The 16,372-nt window shown below is 48.6% G+C and overlaps 1 protein-coding gene across 1 annotated transcript in view; it reads right to left on the bottom strand.

Annotated features, from left to right (window-relative positions):
- Positions 1–2,606: 2,606 nt before the first annotated feature.
- Positions 2,607–16,372, bottom strand: part of LOC108937989 (protein crumbs homolog 2-like) — a 33,830-nt gene continuing 20,064 nt past the window's right edge. The window contains exons 6-14 of the mRNA XM_018758254.2: positions 14,905–15,075; positions 14,143–14,256; positions 10,810–11,727; positions 10,136–10,722; positions 9,201–9,366; positions 8,200–9,058; positions 6,860–6,976; positions 5,524–5,650; positions 2,607–4,131 (exon numbers count right to left, since the gene is read on the bottom strand). Coding sequence (XP_018613770.2) covers positions 3,910–4,131; positions 5,524–5,650; positions 6,860–6,976; positions 8,200–9,058; positions 9,201–9,366; positions 10,136–10,722; positions 10,810–11,727; positions 14,143–14,256; positions 14,905–15,075 — 3,281 coding nt within the window. The 3' untranslated portion in view covers positions 2,607–3,909. The remainder of the gene's footprint in view (positions 4,132–5,523; positions 5,651–6,859; positions 6,977–8,199; positions 9,059–9,200; positions 9,367–10,135; positions 10,723–10,809; positions 11,728–14,142; positions 14,257–14,904; positions 15,076–16,372) is intronic.

The following is a 16,372-nucleotide window of genomic DNA, read 5'->3' as shown; positions in this document are numbered from 1 at the left end:
ATAGTGCTGTGAAATAGTATTTACCCCCTTTCCAATTTTTTCCATCTTTGCTTTTTTTTTTTTTTTTTTAACTTTGAATTTAATCTGATGTTTTCGATCTCCGGTTTTGAATACGGCTGAGATGCTGCGGCAAGACCTGAGAAGAGCCGTTGGTACTCGACAGCCTGCAAAGGCAGCAGAGCTAAAGGAGTTTTTCGTGGAGGAGTGGGGCAGAATTCCTTGTAGTAAACAGTTAAAGGAAGCGTTTAGTTGCAGTCATTGCAGCTAAAGGTCACACAACCAGTTATTGATGAATAACAGCCAATTCTAGGCTATTTACATTGATTTACCCATTTAAATATGTGGGTAATTTTGACTGTCAATTAACTGTAAGTAACCTTATCAAGAGTACTAAAGCAGAAATGGGGATGTGAACCAAGATCCTTCTGGTTACAAGGGGTCGGCTCCAGGCGAGGGCTTGCAGGCCAATTCACGCCTGCGATGCACATTTCGTTATCAGCCACACCAGGGAAACGACATGAACAATGCTGGCGTCACCCTTTCTCTCTCAGGCACCATTTCAATTTTGCTAAAACGGACAGAAAAATCTGATTGAATTTAACGTCAAAAATCTGCAATTTTTTTTTTTCATAGACTATCTGTATTATATGGGATGGTGTAAATCCTCCTCTTGCACTTGCAGGCGCCATCCCATTCCAACTGTACCTGGACAATGAGTGCTCACACACACACACACACACACACACACACATTCTGACTCTCACCCCTGCATTCCTCCCGTCACGGCCCCCACACTTGGGGGGGGGGGGGGGGTGCTAGGGTGACTCGCCTCCCTATCGGCTACAAATCACATTCATTAAAAGGGAAGGAAAAAAGGTACCGTCCGGCAACAACACAAAGGAATTTCACTGTTAGGCACTGAAAGGAGCCACGGGGGGTGAATGGTGTGTGTGTGGGGGGGGGGGCTGGAGTGTAAAGGCAGTAGACATGCTTTCCTGGTTGAGATTTACCATCAAACCAGCATCAGATGCCTTACTGAACAGTGCTTTTATCCTGACACGACCCTCGAACCCATAGCTCTGCTGTTTGGTCACAACTGAAGATCTTGGTTATACTGACCTCAGCGAAGGCAATTTTGGACTTTTTTTGTTGTCTCTCAATACCAGAACAACACTTGACTGCAGGGTAATTAAAGTTAGTTTCAAACTGATGATGGGATACAAAGAGGTCAAGGGTCCTGGTCAGGGATTGCGGTCAAGGGGTCGCCATCAAAGGTCAGCTAAGAATGAGCAATAACACGTACGTGTTTCTCAGTGGCTCAGCACGTAACATCACTTTCTGAGGTTCGGCAACTAGAAGAGACTTTCTGCTGTTTTCATTGTGTATTTACCAGTCAGTTCTGCTACTCTGAGACCACTTTTTAACATCTACGTCCTTATTTTTACATTATAGCCATCTTTTTATGACCTCCAGGAGCCCTTTGGCCACCAGGACACCGCTTCACACCTCTTTACCATGTCTAACTGCAGTGCAGAAGATCAAAATTAAACATGAATGCGAGTTTCAGTTTTCAGAATGGGACATTTCCAAAATCACACTGAATAATCGTGTCCCTCTAATGATTGCGTTGTATCCAAACGCGGGAAAATTTGGCCTTATGAAAACACACAGAATGGATTCATTTCTAAGAAAGTACCTTCCTGCCTTTGAGCTCTGACTTCATCCAACAGAGCCATTTCCACACTTAAAAAGAAATTATTTGATACTTTTCTCCAAAGTGACATAATGTAAAGCTAGTTACATCTATATACCTTTATACAGCAAACCAATATGTTGCCAGCTGCCTCATTACCATAGTATCATTAGGCGTCTTTATGAACTATATATCTTTTCATAGTTACTTCTTGCTCTTGTTCTTTTTTTTTTTTTTAATTAAATTTGCTGACACTTCCCTCTACAGTAACTAAAGTGACGCAGCAAAAAGTATGCAGTTATTTAATGAATATATAACTACACAACTTGGTGTATAACCGTAACACTTGAAGTCACCTCAAAAAAAAAGTGTCCGATTAATAATTACAGTATTTATAACGTGAGAACTATCATTATGTGATTCTGCACATGCTGTGCAATGGGTTGAAGGGTGTTTAATGCTGGTCCTGGAGAACCATTCGAACCAGCAGACAACTTGCCAGTTCCAAACTAGATGCATTTGCATGTTTTTCACTGAATGCATCAGTAAAGTTCAGCATAATGGATATTCAATAGCAAGACAGAATAAACAAAAAATCCAACTCTGGACACAAAACTAAACATATCCTTTGCTCAAACTGCAGTATCATTTGAAAGGCACAGACACAGAGTTACAAAATTAATTTTGCCTTTTATTTTTCCTGTTAAAAAAAACAACAATAATAAAAAAGCTACTTTTTAAATTCTATGTTTATTTATAGCTTGCATAGACTTGCTATAAATCGGTTTTAAAAATTTGCCTTTACCTGTATCTAAAAGCATTCTCTCTCTAAATCCAAGTGTGTAAAAACACAGTCTATAGCACAATCAGATATTTTACATTTGTACACAAAACAAAAAAAAAACTGCCCTGTTTGGTGCCTAAACAGTGTTGTCACGACACACACTGGCTGCACACTGTAGCTTTGTTTGCTTTGGAAGCTGCATTACAGAGTCACCAGTATGCATGAATTAACAAGAGGTTTACATGGTTTAATAAAAAACACTCCAGTGTCAGTACCTTCAAAGTTATCGTGTGCAGTAGACAGCTAAAAAATAAGGATAATTCACAACTTTTTATAAAAACTAAGACAAAAACAAGCAATGTTTATGAAACAGTTACAATAAAGCTGACGTGATTGTCTCTCCACAGCGTTCTGATCAACCGTAGCCAGGACTCTCGTGTCCACTGCCCCCGAGCAGCAATGCTAATGAGCTGGGTGGGCATGGCTTGTGATTGGCTGCCTGGCCAGAGCTATGCTCTCAGTCTCCTGAGAGGAGGTTTTTATTTATTTATTCATTTATTTACTCATGAACTGGTCAGAAATGGGTGTGGAGTTAGGTGGTGGCTAGCCAAGACTGGAAGGTGGACCAATTGTGAAAACTGCACAAAGGGATGTTTCGTTAATAACAGCACCCCCAAATGGAGAAATGGGGTGTCCCTGAAAGATGACCACTTTCAACCCTGTCAGATGATTGGACACTGGATGGCAAATCAGATAGGAGCGGCTATACAGTGATATGGTCAACAGCAGACGGAGACCAGGGCGCACATCCTCGACCGGGCGAAGGACGAGTCACAGCCAAACCCAAGCGTTAGAAAATCTGAGGAAATGTCGAGAAGTGATGCAGGCGGTGTTTTTTTTTTTTTTGCTTTTCGACAGCTACGCCGTTCCGTTTCGCTTCACAGATGGAGAGATGAAACAGAGACCCCCACCATGGGAGTCGTGTTCACCAGGCAAAGGGAACGAGCGGCCAATCAGCGAAGCGAGCGCTAAGCTAATGGTTAGCCGGTTAGCGTGTCAACTATAGTTCTGCTGGAGACGGCTGTTTCCTAGAGCCACGGGGTCAAACGGGACGCAGTGCTCGCCTGTGCCAGGGAACCAGGCTGACGCGGACTTCCTGCGAAGATGCCAGTTTGGGGGAGGCCTGGGATTCGCCAGTCACTCGCTTACCCTCCCCCGTGCACCTCTGTTCCCAGCAACTCCGGGGGGGTAGGGGGGGGCCGATGCCACAGCTGACAAGTCTCACGTTTGTGCCTCCCTGTAACTCCTCAGGTGTTTCTCCAGCCATATGAACACCTAGGAGGAAGATCCTGCCAACCACTTCAGTGGAGTCCTTTTAGTTCCTCAGACACTCCTCCCCCCTATGCACCCACCCTCACGGAGGGGGCGGAGCTCAGATGAGCCGCTCCTCTGGGGGGACTTTGAGCACACTGTCCATCTCCAAGCGTGCTCCTGCCACCTCCTGCTGACTCGGACTGTAGGTGCCCTCCGACTGACGCTTCCTCCGTGCCGTCAGCGCCATCACGGCCAGGCCGACGGCAGCCAGCAGTATACAGCAGCAGGCCACCGGGACGGCGACGACCAGCAGGGGGAGCCCTTCTTTCTGCTCTTGTTTCTGTATGGTGGTGCCCCAATAGGAAGCATAGGGGAGATTGGGGGTGGGTTTACATGTCAGCACATCACATTAAATTACACAGAATAAAACTACAGCTCTTTATATCACTGGAATAACCACATAACCGCATTACTTCACATCACACCAGGTTACGTCACGGTCGCTTGGCAGGCTTAGCTTTTTGCTTTCATATAAAACTATTTCCTCAGCGTTGCCCATTTTTATGGATGTATTTCTTGAAGTACCACACAAAAATAAGGTAGAAAACCTGTTGGAATTTGAGCTGGCAGCATCATGGTAACAAGTACAGGTCCCTAACTTTACCGTAGTGTTCGGTTCTGTTAACTTCACTGTAAGCCCAAAATACCTTCATACTGCACTATGTACAAGGTGCTGTATTGTATAACAGGGCTTTGTTGTACCATTTCACTAATTTCACATATTTTTCATGTTAAAATAATGCATAAATAGAAAAATAATACAAAACAGTACAGTATTATAATTATATTTTCCTTCCATTACTGTCATATTGGGGGCGTGGTGGCGCAGCGGGTTGGACCGGGTCCTCCTCTCCGGTGGGTCTGGGGTTCGAGTCCCGCTTGGGGTGCCTTGCGACGGACTGGCGTCCCCTCCTGGGTGTGTCCCCTCCCCCTCCAGCCTTATGCCCTGTGTTGCCGGGTTAGGCTCCGGTTCCCCGCGACCCCGTATGGGACAAGGGGGTCAGAAAGTGTGTGTGTGTACTTTCACATTCTTTATCTGTTTCTTTTGCTTTTAATTTTCCACACAACCAGAACATTAATGTTTTCGCTTGCTGCTCATTGTAAATAAACAGTAACTTGAATGTAATCACAAGGGATACATTCTGTAAATAAACCAGCATTTTTGAAAATAAAGTGCAGTTGCTGCTAGACACACCAGCTGAGTCAATATGGTGCCGTGCAGCAGCGCAGCCAATCAGTATTACTGTACAGCAGATGGAGCGTCGTCCTTAGACGTTATGGCCAAACACACACACACACACACACGCTTTCAGAACCGCTTGTCCCATACGAGGTCGCGGGGAACCGGAGCCAACCCGGTAACACAGGGCGTAAGGCCGGAGGGAGAGGGGACACACCCGGGACGGGACGCCAGTCCGTCGCAAGGCACCTCAAGCGGGACTCGAACCCCAGACCCACCGGAGAGCAGGACTGTGGTCCAACCCACTGCGCCACCGTACCCCCTTATGGCCAAACATCAAGACTCAAATTAATATATCCTGTCAGGGTCATCATAAGAGCCACAAATGTTGTCACTCAAGGAACGCCTGTATTACTTCCACAACGGCCACTGGACCAGTTGTCTTGCTAAGGTGTAGAGATAAGAGGATGAGCGATGGACGGGGTCACTCACGCTGTTCTCACAGTGGCTGCCGGCAAATCCCGGCATGCACACACACTGGAACCCGTCGAGTCGGTCGACGCAGGAGCCGCCATGCTGGCAGGGGTTCGACTCGCACTCGTCCACCTCCACTTCACACCTGGGGGACAGTAGTAAAGGGCCTGTCATTAACCATGATCACCACCATCATTAACATCATCATCATCATCATTCTTACCATGATTGCCACTGGTACCATCATGTACACCATTCTTCTCATCATCAAGACCACTGTGCCCTTACCATGGTCATCATCACCATTGTTACTATCTTTAGTACTGACACCATCATTGTTTTTATTGTGGCCATCATCGCCACATTAAATTTATGCTTTTCACTAGCACAACTTACAATTACTTACCCATTTACACAGTGGGGTAATTTTACTACAGCATTTTAGGTTAAGTATCTTGCTCAAGGGTATTACAGCAGAAAGTGGGATACAAGCCTGCAACCTTTGGCTCTTAAGGCAGCATCTCTAACCACCACACCACCAGCTGTCCTGATTACACACACACACACACACACACACACACACACACACACACACACAGAGTCTGAAACCGCTTGTCCCAAGCAGGGTTGCTGTGAACCAGAGCCTAACCCGGCACCACAGGGCACAAGGCTGGAGGGGGAGGGGACACACCCAGGATGGGACACCAGTCCATCGCAAAGCACCCCAAGCAAGACTCAAACCCCAGACCTGCCAGACAGCACAACCTAACCAAACCCGCTGCACCATTGTCCTGGTTACCCCTGCACTTTTTTGTTACTGTCATCACTATGGTCATCATAATCATCATTACCATGGTTATCATCATTATCCTCAATCCCAACTGAGGACCACAATGCTCTTGCTTCACAAAGTTCACAGTGCTTGAGCATTAACACTTCATGGGTTCCTGGGGAAATAAAAATAACTCGATAATCCATGGGGGGCACAGTGACGCAGTGGGTTGGACTGGGTCCTGCTCTCCGGTGGGTCTGGGGTTTGAATCCCGCTTGGGGTGCCTTGCGACGGACTGGCATCCCATCCTGGGTGTGTCCCCTCCCCCTTTAGCCTTGCACCCTGTGTTGCCGGGTTGGACTCCAGCTCATCACAACCCTGTATGGGACAAGTGGTTCAGACAGTGTGTGTGTGTGTGTGTATATATATTTGATCCACATTTTCAGAAGACATCTGATGAAGATGCTCTGGCCTCTCTTTAAACGTGACCCCAGCAACCCCAGCATAGGAGTGAGCACCACCGAGATGTCCTTCCTTTGTCTTCTGTCTGTGACACGAGGTGTACAGACTAGGGGGTCTCACCTGTCACCCGTGAATCCAGGTGCGCAGGTGCAGTTGGCTCCCCAGATGGCTTCTGTGCAGGTGGCACCATTCTCACACTGCACGTCATGCTCACAGCGCGGTGACGGGAAGATCCACCTGCGGAGAGTCGGAATCTGATACCGTACCAGGTTCTTCTACAAACATTTAAACGCACCTGGCTCGCACATTATATGGTCAACGTGTGCTGTCACACACAGCTACTTGTGAAATACCCGCAAATGTCAAGAATGTTATTCTACTAAATATTCACCGTGCAAAAATAAAATTACCCACTCACCGAAAAAAATGTAAAATTAAAAAACTTAATCATTATTTTTAAAAATTTAAATTGCACACTCACTTTCCTTAACCACTTATCCAAGTCAGGGTCACAGTTAAGGCATACACAAAAAATTTATACTTTTAATATAAAACACCAGCCTTCTACCCACTGCTAATTTAGGAATGTCATACTTCCTTACTGGGGCCGGTTTTATAATTAGGTGAATCTAGAAAATTGTCTGTTGGGAACTTCAAATTTTCCTACTAAAATCTCTAAATAAATTGTAATCTTGGAAAAAGTCATTTAAAAACCGTAATTAATAATAAAGTTGCTGCCTTCTATATCATGTAGTCATCATACGACACATCTCACCCCTTGTATTTGAAATGTTGTAGCTCTGTAGGAAACTATTTCGATGACATAAACTATCAGTCTGTGCAGGGAATATTATAAATTTATGTATCTATTTGTTCCCTTAAAAATTTCAGCCTTGATAAGAAGTTTTTGGTCTGTTTTCAGTTCTTAAATAATGAATTTCTGTCCTCTGCACATCTAATATTCACATTAAGTAATTGCTTAAAATATAACTTATTTATAAAGTCAAATTTTATTATTTCACCATGATTTGTATGTATCTGTATCAATAACACAAGTAATTTTTGTCACGTATATGTATGTCCAGATGGAAGAAATAGGAGATAGAAGTCTAAGGGGTGCCTGATTTATTCTTGCCCTGGGGAGTACTGACCCCATTCCCTACTGCTGTACTTGTGACCAAGGTATTTACCTTGAATTGTGCTACTAAAACTATTTGACTTCATAAATGGGTCAGACACTGCAGGTCTGAAATTAATAATAATAATAAAACTGATGTCACTCATCTGCAATGCACTAGTATCCAACACTGGGTGTCCTTTGCCTAGCTGAGTGCCCTTTGTTTTCGGGATAGGCTCTGGACCTCCAGAACCCAGCGCTGGGCAGGTGGTTGCAAATAATAAATCGATGAATGAAAAAACGTTACTCGCGAAATGTGGGTCTCTGGGTTCACGGCACTCACTGGCAGAGCAGTCCTGTGAAGTTGGGAGGACAGGCACAGGTGTAGCTGTCCACTCCGTCCACACAGCTTCCCCCGTTCATGCAACTGTGCCCCCGGCAGTCATCCAGGTCATCTTCGCAGGCCTTTCCCCCGTAACCACGGGGACACTTGCACTCAAAGTCCGCCAAGAGGTCTGTGCAGGTCCCACGGACGCAGGGTGCGGAGGCACATTCGTCCACGTCATCCTGGCATCGCGGACCCTCCCAGCCGGGGGCGCAGACGCAGCCAAAGAGGTCGAAGAGGTCCTCACACGTGCCGTTGTTGAGGCATGGGTTCGGGCGGCACACAGGGGAACCCGTGCATCCCAGACGGACCTCCTCCGCGCCCTGCCGGACGAACCGGGCCGACTGCGGGGCGCCGTCGCTCAAGAAGGGCAGGTAGACCTCACCCACCCTCACCTCTCCCAGGCAGCCCGTGAAGTTCTCCGCCAGGTACACCGTTGACTCGTTGAGGAAGCTGAGGTCCCCGGCGGCGGCCAGGCTAATGCCGCTCCGCTCCCCGTCCACCGCCATCATCCAGCGGGAGGAGCCCTGCTGCGGGTCGGCCATGGCGACCCGTACTTGATGCCAGTCACCGTCCGACAGCGGCTGCATGCTGGTGAAGGCCAGGGCCTCCACGTTGTTCCCAGTGCGGATCTTCACCAACAAGGAAGAGTTGAGGAGGCCCACGCAGAAGAATTCCGCCCCGCTGAAGGCACGCAGTATCACTCCGTTCTCCTCCCGGGTTCGAAGCTCCATGCTGATCCTGGTCACTGGGTCAACCAGGGAGCCGTTGGCTTTGTACTGTAGGCCATCATTCTCGAAAGTTGCGTTGCTGAGGCCTGCGAAATGTATGCAGAGCGTGACTAGTACCATGGTACTCCAAAAACACCAGTAAAATTTAAACTGTTCTTGAGCTGAGTATCAGCGTCCAATGAAATTGCGAGTAATCGCAGCTGCCAGCAGTCAAACCCATGAACTTACACTCGTATCCATCAGGGAGGTCCTTGCAGCGGCTTCCTGCAGCACAAGGGTCGCTCGCGCACCACACGCGTCTCTCGCACCTGCGGCCCGTGAAGTTGGAGGGACAGTCGCAGGTGAAGTCGTTCCAGGTCACTCGGCACCTGCCTCCATTCTTGCACAGCTCCACCTTGAGGGAAACAGTCACTTCGGGTCACGTGATCCCACCATCCACCAATCAGGGATTGAATTTAAGGCGCATCACTGAAGACGGCGTAAGCAAAATCATGATCAGCTGATCAATTTAACCCTTAACAAACCCTTTAGTCTTGAGTTTTTTAATTCCATTGCCACAGATTGTCTTTACTCGTCCTTCTGTTACCCACCGTAAACTGTTTGGTGCATTGTGTTACCGTTATTCCTCTTATACCATAATTTCACTTATTTTTTGGGATGATACTACTATTTTTTTGCTACGCTTTACCATCAGTGGGGGTTCCTGCAGAAGCCTCTGGAATCAAGGAGGTCATAAAGGGAAAATTTGCTCAAATTAGGTGACAGAGGGGTGCGGCTCTTTGTCCTAAGTGTGATCAAGGTGTAGAAAATATCAGCTGGTAGTGCTGTGGATAGAGCACTCCTGGGCTCCCAAGGTTGCTGGTTTGAACCCCACCTACTGCTACAGCACCATTAAAGAAGGTACTTAACATAAATTGCTCCAGTAAAATTACCCAGCTGTATAAATAGGCAAATAATTGTAAAGTAGCTTAACATCGCAAGTTGCTTTGGAGAACGGTGTCAGCTAAATGAAGTGAAGTTGAAATAATGTGTTTTTTGGACTTGATGATTCAGAGCAAAAGTTTGATATCAGGAACCAGGAGTCGGGTATTGAACAAATTCTCCATCCAACTAGTATAAAGTAAGATACACTACTAAACCAAGGTAAAGGAAGGATTAAGTACCCCATTGGTCTGTGGCCGGCAGGAGTCGTCGCTGTTGCAGCCCAACTGCACGTTGCGCGCTTCTTTGAGAGAGCAGACCTGGTCCGCACTTTCGAGGTCACGCGCTCCCGCTGTGATGTTCAGCACCTTCAGATGTTCGCCGAACAGACGCAAGTCCTGCAGGCAGCCCTTGAAGTGACCCCCCCAGGGCTCCGTGTCCTCTCCCTCCGGCAGGCCGCCAACAAACGCCACATCTCCTGCCTCCGCCGCCACTCCCAGGAACGTGAACGACCTTTCCGACCTCTCCCCTTCCCGGAATGCTATGGAGCCATTGCGAGCTTCCATGATCAGCAGACACCACTCTCCGGTTGCGACTAATATTGAGGCCAGGGTTTGATCATGAGAGGGGCCCCGAATGTGCACCTCACTGGCCTGCAGGTAGATGGTGAAGTACGGCGCCCCCTTTCGCCTCAGCTGAAGCAGCAAGCCGTCCCTCTTCCGCGAGCGCAGGAGGAACGAGACCGCGAAGCGCGCTCCCGGAATCCCGCCAATGTCGTAGGACGCGTAGCTCACCGTGTCCTCGTGACCAAACGTCCAGGATGGGTGCTCTGCCAGGAAGGAAGAGGGAGTCGTGAAAAATCCCGAAGACTTCACCGGGACCAGTTTCTGAGCTGAAGAATGAGCGGTGGTTTTACCTTTCTCACAGCGGTCACCGTAGAAGGGCCTCCGGCAGTCGCAGTAGAAGCTGGTCCACCGGTCGACGCAGCGACCACGGTTGGAGCACGGCTCCGAATGGCACCAGTCGGTCTTGCTGCAGCCCATTTGAACCCCGGACCCCTCAGGGAAGTACTGCGGGAGTACCGGCACGGAGTCGATAGCCAGGTCCTGCACGCAGCCCACAAACCCCACCTGACTCGCCGTGTTGCCCAGGTATCCCAGCTCTGTGCCCCCCACGAAGGCTTCTGAGAAGGAGGCGGGAACACGGAGGTGGTGGAGCGTGGCACTACCGTTCTCCGCCCAGCAGCTGGTGACACCGCAGCCTGGTGATCTCAGTTCCAGCCGGAGGCTTCCGTTCAGCACCAGGTGAACGTCACGCCACCCGCTGTCGTGCACCAGGCCAGGGAGCGACAGGTAAATCTCTGCGTTACCAATGGCAACCGCAGCACGGAGACGCCCCCCTGTGACCTCCAGGGTCAGGTAGCTGTCCCCGTCTCCTCTGTAGAACAGGACCCCGTCGGGCAGCGTGGTGCGAAAGCGCAGATGGACCTCTGGCAGCCTGTCGGGTCTGAGTGCCGGAAGGGGGACGAAGCTCTGGCGGGAGAATGAGAACGTTGTGGCATGGCTGCAGTGGCTGCCGTGGAAACCCGGCGAACAGTGGCAGATGTAACTGTGTTGGCCCTCCACCAGCAAGGGCGCACAGGTGGCGCCGTTCTCACACAGGTGGTCACGGCAGCCTATCAGGGGAACTTCACAGTGGTCGCCGCCCCATGGCACCTCCCCGGGTCCAGCCTCAGGGCAGCGGCACTTGTACCCAGAGACGGAATCCTCGCACCGGGCGCCGTTTTGGCAAGGCTCGCTCTGGCATTCGTCGATATTCACCTCGCAGTCCACACCTGCAAATGCACACGCCATCAGATACAGTCGTCGCCTTGGAGATTTACTCAGTTTACATTTACATATTTACGAAGCTTTATTCTTAACGGTGTCTCCAGCGTAACTGTGGAAAACAGAAATGTACAAAATTATGGTAAAACAAAAAGCAAAAACACCAGTTTAGAGTGAAAAGGGGTACATGAGAGCACAGACATGACAAGACAGGGGGACATGCCCCCCCTCCAGGGTTCAAGGAAGCATAATGAGTCGTCCAGAATTTGTGCACAACTCCTTCAAATGTTCACCAAGTCAACTTCATTAACAGCTTGTCCTTGTCAGGGTTGCGGTGGTCCGGAGCCTATCCCAGGATCACTGAGCATTAGGCTACCAGCGATACACATTGGACAGGATGCCAGTCCACTGCAGGGTAGCTACACACACATGCATTCAATAACACACTGTGGATAATTTACAGTCAGCAACTAAGCAGAAAACACACCTGTGGACTGTGGGAGGAAACCAGAGAACCCTGAGGAAAGCTACACAAACATGCAAATCCACACAGGCTGAGCTGGATTCATACCTTTGTCCAAAAAGCCCAGGTGCTGAGAGTCCTGTACACACGATACATGTCCTCCCAAACCAGCACGCTGTTCCACTAAGAATCAACGTGTGCACACACACACACACACACACACACACACACACACACACACACACACACACACACACAGAACCAGACAGACTCCGGGGTGTGCATTATGTCACCAGATGGACGCATTCAAGTCCTGAAGCTAATAAACCATCCAGTTAACAGGCTTTGGAGGATTTCACACAGTGCGTTAGTGAACGCATGTGTACGTCCATCACTGCTCCACATCAGGACACAGGTTACAGTTATTCAGTATTATAGGAACATAATTATTATTCAAAAAGCAGCAAAACCTCAGGCTTGCAGCAAAATAATTGGATTTCCAAAAGTGTGTATCGTAATCTGTGTAATCCAAGGAGAAGATATGTTATCATAACCAGTAACACACACACACACACACACACACACACACACACACACACACACGCTGGGTATGTTCATACCTCCTACTTGCTTTTCTCCGGGGCTTTTTAAGCGGTGCCGTTGCCTGCATATTTCAGTTGGGCAGTTGGAATGCCCCTCCCCACCCCCACCCCCACCCCCACCTCCCACCTTGGGCCTCAGCCCCTGATCGCCACTCCTGGGGGGTAGGAAAGGGGTGCAGTTACCTGTCAGTGCTGTGAGTCCCAGCAAGACGAGCTCCAGAACCAGAATCCCCATGGCCCTTCGGCTCCGAGTCGTGCGGTCAGGGTACAAGGGGAAGTGTGGGGGGCTCTCTCTGGAGCACGCCCCACCCCTCTTCCTCGGTGCCAGTCGCATTAGAGAGGAGTCCGGCCCACCCTGCGCTGCTGCCCCCCCCCACACCCCTGACTGAGCTGTAATCCTCCCACACCCCCCCACACCCCCACCTCCCAGCTGGCCTCCGTCAGCGCTGACAGCAGGAATGTTCACCCGTGGTCCCACACAACGGACGGCTAGCGGTGCCAGCCTCCCGCAGGCCACTCCGTGTTTACTTCAGACACGGTTCGTGGGGATTCAGTGGGATGGGGTGGGGTGGGGTGAGGGGGGTGTGAAGGGTGGGGCCTCTAAAATGGGGGGGTGGGTTTCATCTGCTTGTAAGCCCAAGAGTGCCAATGATATTGCGCTTCTGCTTCACATCACCCACGCATGTACACACACACACACACACACACACACACACACACGTGTGCAGAAGAAACGCAGATATCGCCCACCGTTTTTCTTCCACGAAATGCCCACGCGCAGCCCTTCCAGCGAACGACACGGCAGCAAGCCAGGATGACCGGTTAATTAAAAAAAAGCCCTGACTCTGTGTTTACTCTAGTTAAACGCGGTAAGGAGCTTGTTGCCTAATCTGCGACTCCACAGGCAAACCTGATCGCGGCCCCTGACTGCAGCTCGCCGAGACAGGCAGCATATGGCAGGTGAAGGAGCTTAGCTGTTCCTCTGACTGCGTCTCCTCCTCCCTGTGCCTTCGCCCGGGGGCCCCCAACGCCCCCCCCCACCGAATGGTCCAGCCAAACCGCTTGGATCGTCACACAGGCGAAAGAAACACACTCATTTCATCTTTAATTTCCATTGGCAGTTTTTTTATTAACCAAAGAAACCCGCCCCCACCATTTTCCCCCTGACTTCCCCTGTGAGATTAATTTCCCATAATGAGATGTTTACTATATTTACACACGTTTTACCCAGTGGGCAAGGAAGGACACCTGAACGATTAGGATCAGGTGTTAATTCATTGCTTTTGAACACTGAGGAAACAGACTAATCTGTGTCAAGCAGTTTCCTTCCACACGCACAGATACACACTAGCTCTCACCTGTGAAGCCAGGTAGGCACAGGCACTGGTACGCATTGGTCTGGTCCTTGCAGGTGCCCCCATTCCGACAGGGCAGGTACTTGCAGTCGTCCACATCCTCCGAACACGTTTCCCCTGGCAACAGGTAACCATTACTTTTACACCGCTATTTTAATCTCTTATTTTCTACTCTATCCATACATCCATCAATCATCAATAACTGCTTGTCCAGTGTCTGTCTTGGAAACACAGGGTGTGAGGCAGGGTGTATCCTGGATGGGGCACCAGTTCACCAGCGGGCGTTCTCACACATATATACACACACCCGGCAGTTTAGAGTCATCAGTTCACCTTTGGACTGTGGGAAGAAACCAGAGCACCTGGCAGAAACACCCAGAAACGCTGGTAGAACGTGCAAACTACAAACAGACTGAGCGGGGTTCAAACCCACAGTCCAGGAGGTGGTAGGCAGATGCACTACCTGCCGTGCTGTCCGGCAACACAGCCAGTTTCACGTGACCTGCTGTTTACCCAGTTCGCACAGCAAAACATAAGTGCCACTTTCAAGGGTACAACAGCAGGCTTCCTCCAGGGATTCAAAACAGCAACCTTCAGGTCGCAGCTCAATGTCTCAGCAACGTTACCTGATGTCCTGCTCCCACAAAAGCTCATATAACTGGAGCTCAATATCATGCAGATGATGTTCGGCGTACAATGAGAGGTTCGGGGGAACAGGGAATCGTGGGATAGATGTATGAGAAGAGAGCGGCTCTCGGGTCTCACCTGTGAATCCAGGTGGGCAGACGCACAGGTAACCGGCCGCGTTCGCATAGTTGAAATCCGTGGGGTCTCCGTAGGCGGAGACGTCCGACTTCTGCAGGCACCTGCCGCCGTTCCTGCAGGGCCGCGCCGCGCACTCGTCCACGTCGACCTCGCAGTGCTCGCCCTCGAACCCTGAGGCACACGCAGAGTTGTCAGAACCCCCGGAGCAACAACACCTACTTGTCTCTCTGGAAAAGAGCACCTGGGCCACAGCAAATGATAAAACCTCCCACACACACACATATACAGACACACACTCTCCCAACCTGCGAAACACATTGGTACCACGTAGGACAGTACAGCATGGTTTGCCTGGAGATGTTTTCGAATTATTTCAAATTATTTCAAACTATTTCATTACCATTAGTGGACCACATGTTGTCATGGGAACAGAATTAACGGTCTATACTGGTCAATATTCTGGTCTCATGTGAACATTTCTAGTACAATGTTTCTTGTTGCTAAAGTTATTAAAGTTTATTTGCCAAGGGGAAGAGTCCAGAGTATCTGCTCCTACCCTCATAACAATCCGCCCCCCACCCCAGTCAAACGTACCAGTCTGAACCAAAAACAATGTGCAGGATGCATGTGACGTTGTTAAAGGGTTGAAAGGCATCTAGACCTGCTCTTTTTTTTCTTATTTCTGCAGGGGAATCTCATCTTTGGTCCATTTTTAAAAATTTTTTAGATGAACGAATGGAGGAAATATAAAAGGAATAGAGTTGTGTCCTATAAATCCACAGTGACACGAGTAACAAGGTGAAGCGATGCCCTGCGGACGTGGACAGCATGGGTGAACCGCTTCATCAAGTACATTTTATATTTCTCTACTATCTAATAATTGCTATGTTTATTTAATTTAGCCCATTCTTTTTTGTTAGTTATATTACTGATGTAACAGTAAGTGTCATTTACTGTATTTGTGTGTTTCTTCTACCTGGAGGAAAAAACACAAAACACAGAGTACTGCACTGTAGAAAACATTGTATGAACTTGTAATCGCCATCAAGTGTTCCTAAAAACTGAGTGCTCTACAGTATTTTAAGGAGTTCCTTTTTTTTCTAATTATAATTCAAATTAAGGGTTTACTGTCACTTTAAGAGGATCAGTCTATCTCACTTATTGGGCTGGAACCTCGGCTACTAGACTGTACAAGAGCACAGTATTTTCTTCCAAGACACCTTTTACAAACATAAATGCAAAAAATGTAAAGAAAAATATGCAAGAGTAAGTGGACAGGTATCCACAATAAATATATATTTATAAAAAATACTGTACATTTTTGTGGATACTTTTTGACGTACCCTAGTGAAAATAGCTTTTTTTACAGGAACTGCTTTTTTTGTAACGTTCAGTTTAAGATTGAAATGCATGCCCCTGCAGCTCGACCAGTGTGTCTGTGGGGTAAAAATGTCTTACAGTGCAGCCT

Source organism: Scleropages formosus, chromosome 17 (assembly GCF_900964775.1).
Source record: "Scleropages formosus chromosome 17, fSclFor1.1, whole genome shotgun sequence".
NCBI lineage: Eukaryota > Metazoa > Chordata > Actinopteri > Osteoglossiformes > Osteoglossidae > Scleropages > Scleropages formosus.
The sequence above is the reverse complement of the archived record's forward strand: the minus strand, read 5'-3'. Positions and strand labels throughout refer to the sequence as shown.